Source organism: Zonotrichia albicollis, chromosome W (genome assembly GCF_047830755.1).
Source record: "Zonotrichia albicollis isolate bZonAlb1 chromosome W, bZonAlb1.hap1, whole genome shotgun sequence".
In the NCBI taxonomy this organism is placed as follows: domain Eukaryota; kingdom Metazoa; phylum Chordata; class Aves; order Passeriformes; family Passerellidae; genus Zonotrichia; species Zonotrichia albicollis.
The window spans coordinates 7,044,002-7,062,467 of record NC_133859.1 but is presented as its reverse complement, the minus strand read 5'-3'; the positions used below and the strand labels follow the sequence as shown (position 1 = coordinate 7,062,467).

Here is an 18,466-nt window from a genome sequence, read left to right as displayed (position 1 = left end):
TGGGGGGAGAATGGGGGGACAAACAACACAGCTTGTTCTTAAATTTGTCTCTTCTATGAATGCATTTCGGCAGAAGTAACATATTTTAACTTAGCATTAAGTTTGATTAATTGCTGTGCTAAATGTGAAAAACACCAATCACTTGTTTTTAAAATTTTAAAAATTTAATAGCAATAAAATGGTTATAACAATAGCAATATAATTAGAGTAATATTAATTTGGACAATTTGGATTAGGACAATATGAGACAACAGAAACAAAGGGTTACAGAGGCCAGGGTACCTTTATCTGGGCAGCATAAACCTGAAAAAGGACACACGTTAAAAGAGGATTAACCCTTACAAACAATAACCTGTTGCATATTCAAACATCGCATCCATGATGCATAAATTCCATTCAAACACAGGATTCTGTCTGGTCATCCTCAGCTTCTTCCTCTTAATCCTAAAAGCGTCTTCAGGACTGAGAGAGGCGGGAGGAAGTCAGTTTCTTCTGATAAGAGCAATAAAATATTTTTCTCTGAAAGATTTAGGTGTCCTGTGGCTGCTATCTTGCTGGGAGTCCTTTCTTTAAAAAACGTATCTTACATAGCATAGTTTCTATTTTAACATTATGTTATAACTTAAAATTGCAATAAACAGGGCAGGAGACTTTATCTCATTTTAATGCCTTGATTAAAAGTCATCAGCTCAGGACTGGGCAGCTCGGACGGGTCTGCAGTTTCCCGTCGTCTCTCCCAAGGCAACGAGGAGGAGGACGATATGCGCAGCTTTGTCCACCAGGGGCAGAGCTGGGGATCTGGTCCTCGTGGGAGCCTTTAGGGCGTGGTGACCCCTTCGGATGTTGGTTTTCGCCACTTCTCCCCGACCACTCCCGGTTTCAGGACGACTCCCTTGCTCAGGGTGAGAGGGACTATGAAGGTGTTCAGCTGCTCTGCAGGCTCAGCACTCCGTTCCTCACGTCCAGACATCACTCCAATCTCTCAACTCTTAGTTGGCTCGTTGTTTCAGGGTTTTCTCAGTATGTTTGGAGCAGTAGCCCCCCACAGCATGCTGGTCCTTGAGTCACTTTGCATGGCCCCCCCCCACGTCTCTTCACTATTTGGGGAAAAGTACAACTTAGCCTCGGGCAAGGCTCTGCTAATACAAAAGGAGCAATTAGCCACAACAACCCGTGATTATAATAACAAAACAGGCAGAACTACAGCAGCAACAGTGATCTGGATGATTTTTGTAACCTTTTCTCACAAAAAAAAAATTGGCAGAATTTCTGTTCATAACAATAACTAGAAAGAACACACTACTTATGAAAATTAATACGGCATAACTTTCTAACATAACACGTCATAAACGAATTTACCAAATTCAAGAATTGTATAATTATCTTTATTATTATGCAAGCAAGAATAAGCAAGGTTCAGCGCTGGGCGGCCAGGAGTCCCCGCTCCTCTTAGGTGCGTGCCTTTCCCCCTTTAAAGTTCGCTTTTTATTGTCTCTTGCTTCCGGATTCCTGGATGACGTGGTCTGTCTTCTGTGCTTGCTCCTCCGGTTGCTAGGGGGTCTTTCTCTGCCTTCTGGTGGTCGTGGGATGAAGGCCCCAAGTCTTCCTCTTTGGCCGCTTTCCTTATAAGGCATATCTATAAGTCTACATTCTACAAGCTAAGCAATTCTTGCAAGGTTAATAATTATTACCACATGTGGTGGTATCTAGTTACAGAGGGTCTCCTATACCTATGGGGTGGCATTTGCAAACCAAGCAATTCTAGCGAAGTTAATAATTGTTACCAGATGTAGCTGTATCTAGTTACAGAGGGACTCCTATACCTATGAGGGGGGGTTTGTAAACAAAGCAATTCCTACGAAGTTAAAGGTTTTACCATATGTGACTGCACATAGGTATATATTATATCCTGCTAGACAAGAGCTGTTTAGCTATTGTTTTATAATTTAAATTATCTAGCTATTAATGAACAAACGTATTGCTACTTATTACAATCCCCCATTTCTCTTTTTACCAATTTTGTTCATTAAATCTTTTTTGCTCCTTCCTAGCAAGCGCTAAATGGTCTATTTCATCAGTTAAGCTCTGTGCATTAATTATACATGCTAATTTCTTTAGCCTTTTCATCATATTCCAATTCATAAAAAATTGAACTGCTGACAAAATAAATCCTAGCACAATCAGAATTAAAAAAAAAACAACAATGGGATGGCACATACTGTTTAGGACACCTGTGGCAGTAGGTGACCATCCGAACAGCGCATCCCACCACCTATGATTGCTATCTTGCTTCACCCTTCCTACTACCTGGTGTATTTTCTCTACATCATGTTGAACAGTTACTAGGGTCTTCTGTCCGCTTTTCCTGATTTTCTCAAGAATTTTGATCAGGTCCAGATGGAACAACAGTTGTTTCACTAGGGTGAAGTTCATCCCAATCGGGGTGGGCATTAGCTTGTGAATCAGTGTGTAGTTAGATTGTAATAGGTGGTGAGAGATAACTGTGGCCTCATAAGTGGTGTCACACCTGGTAATCTTAGTGAAGTTACAAGCACAGAAGTTTGAGTGATTCTTTGTATCTACCACAATATTATCTACTAGCACAGAATCACAGAGTTCTAAAACACATGCACCCATTGCCTATGTATATAAGAACTGTTTTAGAAGCCTCGTTAGGGCGAATCTCAAAATGGCAAATGTTTTGCTCTGTGTCCAAACAGATATCTTGAGCTATAATTACATTGCCCTCACAGATGAACCCCAATTGTTCTCGTACAATACAAGATTCCAAGTCAACAGTTTGCCCTTTGTCATCAAACTGATGGGCCCATCCTCTATGTTCTGTAGGATAGAGGACAGCTCTGTCATGGTTTATTCCTAATGCAATGACAGGAAAAACTAGATGTACAGAGGCATTTTGTATGGTCAAGACAAAGGCAGTGACTGTATTAGAAATAGGGTTGTAGGTAAAATTCGCCAGTTTCCACCAGGATTGGAATTCCCTTTCAAATTCAGTGGCATTGTCCCAGATTATTTTCCGAATTTCTGTGGGGAAAGTGCCTTCCCTGCCCTCTCTTATAATTGCAGCAGAGACTGACTGCATCCATAATTGTGCCTGGATACAGCTGAGGGCTAAGGAGACATTATTTTGTGTGGCACCAAGTGCATCTATTGAAATCGGAGGGAGAGATCCACCCTTATTGATCAGCATCAACTCCGGTTTATTCATCAATCAATCACTTTTTATAACAATGTTAATCAAGTTCATGCATATTGCAAAATCTGAGCTCACAATAGGTCAGAGATAACATACCAACCCCTCCTTATGTTTTCAATACCAAGATTTGGGTTCTCAAAATTATTCTTGCTTTCCCAAAACAGCCAAAGATAGAACATCCACTTGTTATGAGAAAGCTGCCTGAGAACTCTGATGTGCAAGGTTCTCAAGGCCTTCATGTTTGTCACTTTTACCTGTAATTAAAAATAACCTGAGAACCTCTGCTGTTTACAGAAACAGGCTGTGACAACCTGCTCCTCACAGCTGCCTTCCAAGCCATCCCTGAAAAAATCTCCAACATACATCAATCACCAATTTGTGATCGTTCACATTTACTCTTTCCCAATTTGGCAAAATGTTTGACAATGTCCACTGGTGTGCCCCCAAAGCCAGTAGAGATGACCTCAGTGAGTGCTGTAATTTGGACAGATCTCTGGCTGTAGCAGTCAGTTTGTTCATTAGTACCTCCGAATCGATGCTATTCAGAATTCCCAGTCCTGTACCTAGAACACCAGTCACATCTCTAAGTTTCCTTGATTTTAAAAGAGCTGCGTTTCCTGAGCCAAGTAGTCCAGCCTTCAAAGGATGTTTGCAAAAACGGAGAACAAGCTGGCTGGATTTCTAAAACATTGGTCTGCATCAGCAGTTCGACCTGTTTGAGAGACCATGAATAATATTTGCTGTTGACCAGTTTTTCTGATTATATAAGGTCCTATTTTGAAAATTTTTGGTGTAAGTATGACCAGTGGTGTAGGTGAAATGGTGATAATGTGAGATTTAGTAGTGGTAGATTGTGTTTTAGTATCTATTATGAATTTAAAAGAAAGGCCCTGTGTATCTTTTGCCCAGAGGCAGACTACCTCTGCCGTGTGAGTTAATGTGAAGTTTTGCCAGCAGTCTCGTGCTGGGTATTCACAATTTATTTGTTTATCCTCCTGACACATGGAAACACTGATTGAGATTGTGTTAGTATAGTCTGATCCATTAACCATTCGACATCCAATATTAATTTGTTCTCCCACTACTCCTTGAAGCTGCCAAGTTTTCTGCCTCTTCCATTCGTGTTTGGCGTACGGCAGACGGTCATGCAGAACTAATGTTAGTAAACTTAAACCTGTGGTATTTCCCATAGATCCGGTAAATTGCAAAAAGGCCTAAGACCAGTCAGTGATCAGGGTCCGTTTGACTAGGATCATGTTCCCTTTGTAAGGCTGATGGGGGTTTCCCCAGGCAGTCGGGAAGCTCAGGATTATAATGATAAAAATAGCTCGCCAAGCAGGGCAGGGTCCTAGCAACAAATTTCGTTCACCTTTTATAACCATATCTCTTTTACCTGGAGCATTCCTGTGCTCCATTCCTGTTCCTGTTGCCCGTTGCTCTCCCCCACTCATCCTAACCTCTCTGCCTCGCCTGCCAGCCCGGGTGCATCGGTCTGCAGGGATCATTATCTTCTCGGCAGCAGGGGTAGTCTTCAGGGGGTGCATTATTTGGGCTATCCCTTTGACTCTTGCCCCCACTCCTAAGGGCAGGCTGCCAGGCCTCCAGGCAAAGGATCTCTTAGATTTTATGGCAGACTCTTTGCCGTTCCTAGCGAGCTTTACAGGGCCTGAGTCCCACTGTCTTTTTTTTTTTTTTTTTTTTCCTCCAAGCCTTACGGGCTCGTTTCTTATATATTTGGAAGTAGCGGCGTACAGTACTATCCCAATTTCGGGGCTCAACTTGCCACTCTATGGGGACATGAATCTTTTTCCCTTCACACACCTGGTCTAATATCACAGTCTGATTTTGGCAGATGATCCTATATGATTGGTGATGTAATGCCCAGGCCAGGGCCCAATGTCTCCTCTGCTCTATATATTCAATTAATGCTATTGTTTCCCTATAAGGGATTTCCCTTTGTCCTGGGGCTGTTACAAATTTCCTTAGGGCCGTGTGAGGGTTTTCCCTCCTCCAACCCCAATCACAAGTATGACACCAGATACCCCCACCTAACTGTGATTGGAAAACCCACCATTTGAGCCTACATCCCCCTCAAAATATTTTTATCCATGCCCTACAGTTGGGATCACCACATTTAATGCACCCAGGTCTGTTAGACAGTGGCTGCCTTACCGCAACGAAGAACTCAGCCACTGCTAGCATTCATCCCACGTGTGCCAAATAAAAGGACACTTCAGTTCCTTTTCTACCACAGTAGTAGCACACCGTTCCTTCTCTCCCCCCAGCTGGGGGCCCTCCTAAATCCCGGGGACCCCTCCTCATGTCATTTCTTTCCCGTGGTGGAGGGCTGTTTCACTGTCCCTTCCTGACTGCTGCCACCATCATCCAAACTTGCCTTTTATGTGCCTCTTCCTCCCGTCTAACATATACTTTCTGAGCCTCCCTAAACAATTCATCAAGTCCTCTGTCCTGCCAATCCTCTAACTTTTCTAGTTTCTTTTGAACATCCTCCCACGATTTAGCTACAAACTGTGTTTTCAGGAGTGCTTGCCCCATAGGCGTCTCTGGATCCACCCCTGAGTATAACTGAAAACTCTTCCTTAATCTTTCCAACCATTCAGTGGGGGGTCTCATCCTTTCCTTGGCACTCTCTGAATGCCTTGCTTATATTTTGTCCCTGGGGCACAGCCTCTTGTATGCCCTGGATTATGATGGTTCTTAAGTCCTGCATATGACCACGATGGTTGGGGTCCTGATTATTCCAATTGGGATTTTGCAAGGGCCATTTGACATCAGCCGCAGGACCTTGAACATGCTGGGCGTCCCAAATCTTCATTCCTGCCCTTCTAATCATCCCTCTCTCCTCTGTTGTAAATAGTATGCCTAGAATGGACTGTATCTCTACCCAAGTATATATATTTGGTCCCAGGAACTGATCCACCCTTTCTGCTACTCCTATAGGGTCTGCTAATAATTTTCCCATCTCTTTCTTGAACTCACGGACATCTCCTGAGTTTAAGGGGACAGTGACAAACCCCATCCCAGCTTGAGGTCCCCCTAATGCTATCTCCCTAAGAGGGAACAACCCAGTGTTCTCTCCTTCCTCAATTACCGTCCTCATCTGAATCCGAGTACGCCTCCTGTAATCCGGGGAGTCTGTGACCTGCTGTTTATCAGGGGCTGATGCCGGAGGAATGTTTGGAAGGGATACGGGGGGGGCTGGTGGTGGTATATATGGGGGAGGATAAATAGGAATCTCTTTCTCCACTCAGGACTTTTTCTTTCTATCTTCCTCCCCTTGGCTTCCCTTAAAGGGGAGCAATCTAGTTATTTGCTCATAACTTCCTACCAACCACAATTTAGCATAAGCACTCTCTTCCAGGTTTTCTGGCTCTTTGGAATTCACATAGATGCTTAGGGCTTGACAGACCCAGTCCTCAGAGGATCTGAAAACGGGCCAGTATATATTTCCTGAGTCCAGTTTCATACCCCCCCCATACTACCATGCAATAATTTATCATTTTTGCTTTATCCTTCCCTTTTCTGGAGGGAAAATCATCCCAATACTTAATCATTAATCCTAACGGACTATCCTTAGGTATTGGGGGTAACCGGGGGCCCTCCCCCATGGGGTCAGAAGGCTTGCTTTCCTTCTGCCCCATCTTCCAAGGCACCTCCACGCACACACACACACACACACACCCCTCGGTCGTGGCTCGCTCCCTTGCGGGCTACAAGAAAGGCACTACTAGAGGGTCCCTCTCATGTCGTCCGCAGTTGGACGTCTCATTCACTGTGCCCTGGGATTCCAACCCCAACCGAGCGGTTCACCCGTATACTCACGCGTCCTGCGTCGTCGCACGGATCTTCGTGCACAAAGTTTACAGGGTTACCGGTGTTTTCCTTGCTTATTCTTGAATTTAGGTTCGTCGGTCCAGAGCGGGGGGTCGGTTAAGAAGACCAGGGCCACCAAAAAGGTGGGGGCGCCTCCCCCGAATTCTCAGACCAACCCTGTTTCTGGATCCAAGTCACGGCACCAAATTGCCATAAACGAATTTACCAAATTTAAGAATCGTATAATTATCTTTATTATTATGCAAGCAAGAATAAGCAAGGTTCAGCGCTGGGCGGCCAGGAGTCCCCACTCCTCTTAGGCGCGCGCCTTTCCCCCTTTAAAGTTCGCTTTTTATTGTCTCTTGCTTCCGGATTCCTGGATGACGTGGTCTGTCTTCTGCGCTTGCTCCTCCGGTTGCTAGGGGGTCTTTCTCTGCCTTCTGGTGGTCGTGGGATGAAGGCCCCAAGTCTTCCTCTTTGGCCGCTTTCCTTATAAGGCATATCTATAAGTCTACATTCTACAAGCTAAGCAATTCTTGCAAGGTTAATAATTGTTACCAGATGTGGCGGTATCTAGTTACAGAGGGTCTCCTATACCTATGGGGTGGAATTTGCAAACCAAGCAATTCTAGCGAAGTTAGTAATTGTTACCAGATGTAGCTGTATCTTGTTACAGAGGGTTTCCTATACCTATGAGGGGGGGTTTGTAAACAAAGCAATTCCTACAAAGTTAAAGGTTTTACCATATGTGACTGCACATAGGTATATATTATATCCTGCTAGACAAGAGCTGTTTAGCTATTGTTTTGTAATTTAAATTATCTAGCTATTAATGAACAAACGTATTGCTACTTATTACAACACATATAAAATTCATTTTATTATGTGTGAAAAGCCATTCATAAACTACGCATTTTTCACACCAAAGAAAGGTACATAGTCTTTCTTTCTGTGAAAAACAGAATTCACTGCTTACAGTTTTTAAAAGTTTAATAATAATAATAGTAATAGCAGTAGTAATAGGATAAAAAAAGGACAATATTTCCAGTGCTGAGGTGCTCCTGGCCAACAGCCAAAAAACACACTGGGGTATACAAACAATGTTATCATTCTTCTGTTACATAGCTGAGATACATGCATTATTCAAACATTCCTGTGAACTTTCTGATGCTTTGGGAACTCCTTTGTTTGAATTCTTCACACTCTGGCTTATCTGCATCACATCCTGGGTGTCAGGCTGAAATAGAGATTTTTGGAGTTCACTCGAGTTAGCAATATGTATTAAGCATTTAAAGTTTAGTCTGTAGAACTATGTGTTGAATTTTAACCTTTTTACTTAAGAAACCTCTGCCATGGTACAAGGGGCATAGGAAAATGCAAATTTCTGAAGCTTCTTGCATAAAAGAACAATACCAGAGGAGACCAAGGGATGCAAATAACCCAGATAAAGGGACTCAGTCTCCAAGGCCGACAGACATACTCAGATAAGCACCAAGGGACCAAAAGCGCATGTGCAAAGGAGAAAAGTTCAAAAGTTCAGTCATGAGGAAGACTACAATCTTCAGCCTCAGAGACCACCAAGAGATCCCCATGCGACCACCACAGCAAACAACACATGCCCAGAAGGGCGTGGATCTGATTACTATGCGAGGCGAGAACAGGCAGGGCCAGGGGTTGAATATGCATGGAAAACTTGTGCAATGTATTGCATATGGAATACCTTTGTAAATAAAGATGTGGGTCAGACTGAGGCTTGGTGTCCGGTTTATCTCCCCGAAAGGTTGTGGTGGTGGAGCCCAGCCAGGGACCGCCAAATGTCCGGTTTATCTCGGCTGTTTGAGGGGCCTGGAAGGCCCGGGGTGGCCTTGGGGCAGCCCGCGTGTCGAAGGACGAGAAGAGGCTTCAGTTCTTCTTTCTGGTTTTATGTTTATTAATTGTTTATCTAAAAGATGTTCTTTCAGCCTAACAAAGATCTGCTCAGCAGTCAGCCATGGGCACACTGTCTCTGCCCTCCGGGGCAGGCACCTATCTTTATACCCATTGTGACGTATACAATATTTATCATTTTTCCCCAATACCATCTATTGTTATAACTCGGTGTACTCTTAGTACTAACCAATCCAAAGGTGCCACCGTGGCCAAAGAAGATGGAGGAGAAGAGGAAGAAGAAGAAGGACAGGACACACCCCAATTCCTCCATCTTACTCCTCTAAACCCCCCTGTACATAAATCCTAAACCCTGTTTCTCACTCTCTAATTAACTAATCCCTTCACCATTCACCCGGTGAAGCCCTCATCCTTGTCGTCTCCTGTGTAGGGTTAAAGTCCAGCTACCAGACACTTCTGGCAACATTCCAGGAGTCCCGAGCCCCCCCAGGGTCTCGGAGGCTCAGCATCTCAGGACTGAGATCTTGAGATCCGACAGCTCGGGGCACAAGTTTTCATGAGAGCTATCTCACTTGTGCCGGGCGCTGACATACATACCCACTTCATAACTATATCTGGTTGTGGAGTTTATTTATTCTGCATACCACTTCAAGGCAATATATTTTATTTCTTCTTGTGTCTCCATCCTGCTGTTTCACATCCTCTGATAAGGATTCAGTATGCCCTCCTTAAATTTAATATGGTATTCTCTAATTGTCCTCAGGTGCTCTGGTTTGTGTCACAGTTATCACTTGGACAGGTCCATCAGCGGATGGCCTTACACTGTTTTTTAGTTACACAAAAGCCTTTTTTTTAATGTTTTGCTAAGGTCCATATTACAATACATTCACTACAACATTATTTCCATAAGCGATACATAGATATTATATTTATTACACTACTATTTCTATGAGTAACAAAGTGCATACTTAAGCTGATAGATTATATTAACAAGCAGCTAAAAAGAGTTATAGTTGATGCTCTTTCTAAATACTTATAATCGCTAGCAATGTGCATAAGCTAATACATAAATGCAAAACCCAATATTATCTGGTCATTTTTCACAGCAGTTATATATTAAACCTCCTGAAGAAGCTTTTGCTGATGGGATGAAAATCCCACAAACATCTTTATGTTAAAAAATTGACAGAGCTTCCATTTAACTTTGTGAAAAATGCATGTATTTTATGATTGGCTTTTCGCAAATATAAAATGAATATTATATGTGTTGTGTTAGAAAGTAATGCTGTATTAATTCTCTTAAGTGCTGTGTTAAATATAGTTTTAAGTTATAAAAATTGTTAAAATGGAAACGATGCTATGTAGGATACTTTTTTTAAAGAAAGGACTTGCAGCGAGACAGCAGCCACAGGACACCTAAATCTTTCAGAGAAAAAGAATTTATTGTCCTCTTATCAGAAGAAATTAACTTCTTCCCGCCTCGAAGGCACTGTTAGGATTCGGAGGAAGAAGTTGACTATGACCAGACAGAATCCTGTATTTGAATGGAATTTATGCATCTTGTATGAAGTGTATGAATATGCAACAGGCTATTGCTTTTAAGGGCTAATCCTTTGTTAACATGTCCTTTTTCAGGCTTGTGCTGCCCTGAAAAAGGTACCCGGACATCCATAACTCTTTGTCTTTATTGTCTCATATTGTCTTAATTCAAATTGTCCAAATTATTATTACTTCAATTCTATTACTATTTTGATAACCATTTTATTACTATTAAACTTTTAAAATTTTAAAAACAAGTGATTGGCGTTTTTCACAACTTTTAAAGGTAAATATGCATTTATAGCATTTAAGTACTTCTTTGTCTAATTTACACAGATGCAACAAAACATATCTCTAGTTCATTAATATAAGATTCCACAAGATCTATTAGGGACCCCTTCATTTTTTTCATGTCTAATGTTGCTAGCTATGCTTCCACACTGAAACACGGCATTTGTGGCCGAATCTCCCTAATGTTCAGAAGTCTCTAAAATTTATAATGAATTAACAAAATTTAAAGCTGCAAAAAAATACATATTTTTTTCTGACTACCTACATAAGTCCTAAATAACATTTTATGAAATAATTACTGCACCAAGCCTACTGTGAGAAACGATGTTCACTTTTTACATTTCAAAGGTTTATTAAATGTGAAAAGTGCATATTATATGGCTCTACGCAGATATTTACTATATGTATTATGTTGTATTGATCAGTAGTGCTGTATTAACATTTTAATAGTATTATAAATGCAGTTTTGTAGTTAAAACGTAACTTTTGTAGTTAAAATAGAAACTATGTATGTGGGATATTTTTTAAAGAAAGGAATGAGGTACTCGGCACCAGATAGCAGCCACAGGACACCTAAATCTTTCAGAGAAAGAGACTTTATTGCTCCCTTATCAGAAGAAAATAACTTCTTCCTGCCTTGCTCAGGCATGAAGATGTTGTTAGGATTAAGAGGAAGAAGCTGACACTTACCAAACAGAATCCTTTGTTTGAATGGAATTTATGCATCATGTATGAGATGTATGAATATGCAATGGGCTATTGCTTTTAAGGGTTAATCCTTTGTTAACAGGAGTCCTTTTTCGGGCTTATGCTGCCCAGAAAGAGGTACCCGGACTGTCCATAACTCTTTGTTTTTATTGTCTCGTATTGTCCTAATCCCAATTGTTCAAATTTTTATTACTCTAAGTATATTACTATTTTTATAACCATTTTATTACGGTTAAACTTTTAAAATTCTAAAAACAAGTGATTGGCGTTTTTCACATTAAGCCTTAACAAAATACAACAAAGGACAGAATAAGGAAAAATTACTGGAAGTCTCCATGACCAGCAGCTACATGCTCATTTACAAAATGGATGCTCTGCCTTTTATACCCTTAGTCCCTCCCAAAGTTTTGTCAGTCAACTCCTTCTCTGCTATCCATTGGTGGAGATTACTTTCTTACATTTTGATTGGATGTCAGGTGTCATCATGACATGCCTCCTAGTAACAAGCTGGACCTCCCCAAATGCCCTGACTACCAAGGTTATTACAAGGGAGAGGGGAAAGAGGACTATGCGAGGACATATTACAATATCATCACTATACATCTACAAAACTTCTCTTAATATACACATAATATGCATCTCTTAATTGTGAGAGCCAACCATCACATTACTCATCTATAACACTACTAATTTGAGAGTAGAATGGTAGCATCAGTTCATCAGTTTTAGAAATACATCCTATCATAGTGGGGAAGGAGAGGTGGTATGGGAGAAATTAAAAAAAAAATTACCTCTATCTTTACTCTTACATCCCAAGTTTAAGTCAGAATTGAAACAAAGCAAGTGTTTTCTGGAATACATACAGAAATAATTTCTTTAATCCAATTAGAAAAGCACCATTAGAAGACTTAATTTCTCTCCACCTGTTAAATAACTATTTAAGTATATAAGCTATTTTCCAAAACCTTCAAGAAGTGAACAGTCAAATACTAATTCTGCTCTTTGCAGTGGGCAGATATTTTTTAAAAGTTTTGTTTGCACTCACCAGTGAGATTCCTGCTGCTTGCAGGACAGCTGTACTGGAACTGTAAAATTAGAAGAACAAATTGAATTTTAAACAAGAATCTCAGGGGAATGTGGACATTAAAAAAAAGACTAATCAAAATTATGCACAGCCCATACTGAGATCTGACTTTACAGCTTAAGAATATACTGCATATCAGTACAACTACTACTGGTTTAACCATATCTTCTTCCAGTAGCCAACGAGACTTTTATCACAACAAATACAGAAATGGTTTTCAAAATCATAATTTTACACCAGCTACCTGATAATGTATGATGGATTATATAGTGCTGGAGATTCTGTTTGATATGATGATGTTTTATGATTATTAATTTGTCCTTTACCTAAAAACAATTCATAGTAACTGATTCAGTTTCTGCCACAATTGGGCAGCTGAGCTGGATGTGACACAAGTCATGCTAAACCTAGCACAATTTTATAATCTAAGTAGCTACTACCTTGGTAAAGTTAATGCTTTATGGAAGGGGTGTTAAGATTACAATTACACATAAAGATTTTCTCCCTATTTCACTCTCAAACATAAATAAAAGCTGTCCAATTGCCAATGTGATGTTTCCAAAAGAAAAATTCAACTGCCTTTTAAGCCTCAAACAAATGTTTACATGTTAATTAGAAGGTCTGCATTTCTTTGTATACTGGTATATTTTGCTCTATTTCAAAGATTATATAATTGTTTTGGCATCTGTACTCTTCCACAATTGGTCATTATGCATATTTTTACAACAGAGCTACCTACCTCTGCTTTAAATGTTTCCCACAGCTAGAAATCTATGTACAGCCTTAAAAATGCATATTGCACAGAAGGCAAAATCCGTTTTCCATGTACACCTAATTTTGTATTATACTATATATCATGATTTATATTGCCTATCTTCAAGATCTTTTGCAAATGAAATTATACTTGCCAAAGAGTGCAATAGGCTTTCCACTCTAGAGAATACACTTTGAAGAAATATCATTATCATCTTTAACCATCCACTTGCACAACAGTTCATTGGCCAGGAAACAGAATTTCTTCCTTTGAACACCTTCAGTCAGTCATCAGCATGTTAAAAACATTCTGATATCCTCCATTAATCTGGTAAAATAACTGGAAATACCAGAGCCACTCAAGTTTAGTAATAATTTGCTATAAACACTTTTCTACTAAATTTAGCAGAAAATATTAAGCATTAGAAGCTGTGCTAGTAAAGCATCAGCACAGGACTGGAAGACAAGGAGCTGATGGTTCCTTCAGCCAGGTGAGAGTGCTGAGCAGGGCCCATTATTCCTCGGGCTGTCCATAGGCTTTTCCTGATGCAGCAGCAATGTAAAGAGAGAAAACAGTCCAGGGAGAGAACAGAAGGGGGCCTTTCCAAGATCCTGGCAATTTAAGGAGCAATAACAATTTTTCAGTCACCCCAAATGGAGCAACTTCAACATTTTTTTACTTGGGAATTGACAGTACAAAAGAACAAACAACAGTGCTTGGCATGAAAGTATACAAGATAATACAAAGCCTAATAATTAAGACACAAATTCTCATTTAAACTATTTACCACTTTTGTTAAATATTAGCTTTCAGAAGTATGAAAACAAACTAGCAAGAATGAACAGGAACCAAAATGATCCTGAACAGACCTGTTGTACTGCAGCAGTAACCACTGAGAACTAGAAAATGTTGTTTCCCAAAAGCAGAATGGAAATTATGTCATTTTATAGTCTTTTCATTAATAATAAATGCTACTAAGAAAACAAAATGAGAAATACAGGTATGAACCCCTCTCGTTCTGTATTTGAGCACATACAAAGGGACAGCAAGCACAACCTCCAAACCCTGAAAGATTCCTGGAGTCCCTGGCAGGGAGCACCCAGGTGGGAGCACAGTATGTGCCAGTGCCCCTTAAAATAGAAACTTTCTCTTCCCCTGGAGTTGCTAGATAGAGCTTAAAGACTAGTTAGCAAAAACGATAAAATAATGTAAAGGTGTGCACACAGGATGATAAACGTTGCTGAAATCAGTGGAGAAACAGATGAGGACTATAGTGGGGGTTTTTTTGCAAGTTATGTAACAAGAAGCAACAGCGCATGACCAAAGAAAAAGTTCAAGGAAAGGTCGTCTATAATATCGAGGGATTCAGTGATTACGACGACCAGAGACCCCTTTAGATGACCCTCTAGGACCATAAAAGGACTTCCAGTAGGAGGCGGATACATGCAAATTAGTTCTAGGAAAAGTGATGTTTATGTATTAGCTAGCAGGTACATTGTAATTAATACGTATGATTATGATGGAATAAATACCCCGTTGTCAAGTTTCCCCACACACATCAGATTAAAGGAGATACCCAGCGCTGATAAAGAATGCCTGCTTTCTAATGCTTCAAATTGTGTTAGAAAGTTTATTGTCTGGCCGACATCAGTATCATCCCGGGAGTGGACACCCTGTAGAGCCGGCGGCACCGGGAACTCTCTGCAGCGACGGTGCTACAGCACAAGTGCAAGCCTCTGTCGTGATATAGTGCGAGCCACGAGGTAACGGTGGCCACCAGGACAATCAGGATACTGCGGGGAGTGTAGCAACTCCGTGCACTCCCGCCCCTTTCGGAGACGGTACTGAAGGTCAGGAACGGAGAAGAAACCCGGCGGTCCACCCGCCCACGCACCTCGGCCGCCCAGACAGCCCCTGCGCTGGGGCGGACCCAGAGGTACTGCCAGTGCCCCGCTTACCCCGTTTACGGCAGCCGTCCGCTCGTCCTGTCGCATCTCAACGCTGAGGTGGTCAATACCACGGCCTTAGTACCTCAGCAGGCCTGGCTTGCTGCCAAGACGGCTTCCACGGGTGCGGTTAGCCACGCCCCCGCCACCGAGCCCATTCATCGCAACGGTCGCCGCCCACAGCCCCCGCACAGCGCAGGCGCGCGCATCCACTGCTACCACCCACTTCCAACTACTACGTCTCCAGCGCGGCCCGCTGCACATGCGCAGATGAGGCACGGAGGGTGAGGCAGCACCACCACGAGGCATGCCGGGAAGTGTGGTCTGGGGTGGGCAGGCTCAGCTGCCGCCGCTACGCATCTCTCCGGGCATTACCTCTCCCCGGGGAGATCGTCGTTCTCCAGATGAACCCTTCTGAGGGCAGGAGGCTTTCCTCGATAACCCTGGGAAGCTCGGGGACATGGGCTTGCGGTCATAGCCATTGGTGCTGCACCTGGGTCAGGGCAATTCCAGACATGAGTACAGACTGGGAGGAAAAGTCATTGAGAGCAGCCCTGAGGAGGACTCAGGTGTTGGTTGAGGAGAAGCTCAACATGAACTGGTAACGCCCACTCACAGCTCAGAAAGCAAATCGCGTCCTGGGCTGCATCAAAAGCAAGGTAGCCAGGAGGTCAAGGGAGGTGATTCTCCAGCTCTGCTCTGGTAAGACCCTGTCACCGAAAACTTCAGCTAGCTTTTTATCTTGGGCTTGCCATTCTGGGGTTATATTTGAAAGGTTCACACATTTTGAAGGAACAACTATTAGGATGCTTTTCTCTGCCACCTCTTTAGCAATTTTATCTCCTAATCAATTTCCTACATTAGTTGGCATATTTCCAAACTGATGAGCTACACAATGTGTGAAAGCCACTTTACTTGGTAATTGAACACTTTCTGGTAATTGTCTAATAATGTCTCCATATTTGACAGGAGATCCTTGTGCTGGAAAGGAGCCCTCTTTCTTTTCCATGGGCATGTACTACTCCAAATGCATAGTTAGAATAATTCCATATGTTGACCTTCTTACCTTCAGACAATTCTAGGGATCGCCACAGAGTGATTAACTCAGCTTTTTGTGCAGAGGTGGTAACAGGTTGATTTCAGTTACCTCGGTTTGGATCATTACTGCATACCCACATTTCCACTTTCCTTCACGCACAAAACTTCTCCCATCTGTGAACAGTTCCCAGTCTGAATCTTCTACTGGAGTATCCCTTAAACTTTCTCTGCTGGAGTAAACCTGCTCAATAGTTAGAAGACATTAATGTTGTAAGGCTTCTTGGCATTCTGGTACAGATTCAAGGAACATAGCTAGATTCAAGACAGTAGTAATTTTCAGTTCTACATCATCCTGTTCCAACAGGAAAACTTGATATTTACGCATTCGACTTGAGGATAACCAGTGACCCCCTTTTGTTCTAAAACAGATATAACCACGTGTGGAACATAAACAATTATTTTCTGGCCCATGGTCAATGTCTGGGCTTCTTCTATTAAAAGGATAGTTGCTGCTACAGCTCTAAGGCAGGTGGGCCATCCCTTACTTACATTGTCCAGTTGTTTGGAAAAATATCTCACAGCTCTTTTCCGCATCCCCAACCTCTGATGTAGCACACCTAATGCAAGGTATAAGCATTAATGTGCAAACAGCTCAAAAGTGTGGAGAGGGCTGACAGCTGGTCTGTGAGCCAAAAGACTGAGTTAGCAGAAGAAGTTGATAAAATTTGTGTTTACCCCAGAAAGGAAGAAGACAAGGTCATTTTCATGGGAACTGAGAGAACAGAGATAAAAAAGGATATTTGCAGTTAGAGAAACAGAACGAATATGTGCCTTAAAGATTTTTGTAAATGCTTGCCAAATATGTTCACGCAAATTGCTTTGTACCAATGAACACAATGAGCAATTTTATTGTGACCAGGGATTTAATTACACGCTTTGTTAAGAAACGTGCTTTGTTAAGAAATGTATAAAAAGAGAACATGCAGCAATAAAAGAGGTCTTTAATATGTTGCTCAGTGTATGTCATGTCCGTCTCTACAACAACACAAAAGGTTTGGTCAAGTCAGGTAATACCAACACAGGGGCTCATATTAGAGGTCTCTTTAAGTCTCCGAAAGCTATGTGGCATTCTGAGTCCACTGTAATACCTCCTTAGGGTTTCTCAGGGACTCATATAAAGGTCTTACTAACAGTCCATAATTAGGAATCCATAGCTGACGCTAACCAGCCATTCCTAAAAATGTTCTTTACTCAGATAGTTTCAGGAAATGGTAAATCCTGGATATGTAACATGCTCTTTTGCAATTTGGCCCTTCTTGGATACTCTGTAAGCAGCTTGTCACAAAAAGTTTAGTAAACTTACAGTCATTTCAATGCATCCAGCGTGAGTTCCTGTAGCAATTAAAATATCATCTACATACTGCAGCAAGTGATTTCTTTGTTCTCCTTTTTCCCTATCTCCAATTCTTTTGCCAATTGGTTTCCAAGCAAAGTGGGACTATTTTTGAATCCTCAGGGGAGAACAGTCCATGTTAATTGGGTTTTATGTCCCATTCAAAGGCAAACAAGGGTCAACTTTCAGTGTCAAGGGATATGCAGAAGAAAGCATCCTTAAGATCCAAAAGTGAACCATTTATCAGATTCCTTAATTGTAGTTAAAAGTGTATAAAGATTTGCTACCACAGGGTGTATGTCTTGCACTATTTTATTAATAGCACTGAGATCTTTCATTGGCCTGTATTCATTAGTATGTGGCTTCTTTACCCGTAGGATAGGAGTATTATATTCTGACTCACATTCCCCTAGTACAAATGTAGCAATTAATTCCTCTAACCCTTTTCTAGCTTCTAATTTCAAAGGATATATTTTCTGCCTTACTAGTCTGGTGTTAGGTTTAAACTGTATTCTTACTGGTTCTGCTGCTTTTGATTTCCCTAGAACTCCAGCAGCCCACACCAATGGAGTGACAGTATTTTCCACCTCCTCTGAGATTCCTTGTTGCTTTTGGTTGCTGTAGGAACATAAAAAACCTGGGCCTCCAGGGCTTTACTTACTGGAATACATACTTGTATTTGTCCATTTTCAAATATTTGTGCATTTAATCTGCTTAAAATATGTCTCCCTAACAAAGGCATTGGGCATTCAGGCATATATAGAAATTGAGGTGT

The 18,466-nt window shown here is 41.5% G+C and overlaps 1 protein-coding gene across 21 annotated transcripts in view; it reads right to left on the bottom strand.

Annotated features, from left to right (window-relative positions):
* The window catches only part of LOC141726923 (dymeclin-like), a 226,948-nt gene extending 211,535 nt beyond the window's left edge, over window positions 1-15,413 (bottom strand). For 9 of the 21 annotated variants that reach the window (XR_012577879.1, XR_012577873.1, XR_012577877.1 and 6 more), the window contains exons 1-2: window positions 15,273-15,413; window positions 12,522-12,561 (exon numbers count right to left, since the gene is read on the bottom strand). Coding sequence is in view for 2 of the 21 variants with exons in the window: in XM_074532016.1 (XP_074388117.1) it covers window positions 12,522-12,561; window positions 15,273-15,308 (76 nt within the window). In the remaining 19 variants the exon portion in view is untranslated. The other 12 variants (XR_012577882.1, XM_074532015.1, XR_012577864.1 and 9 more) reach the window with 11 other exon arrangements.
* Window positions 15,414-18,466: the final 3,053 nt, after the last annotated feature.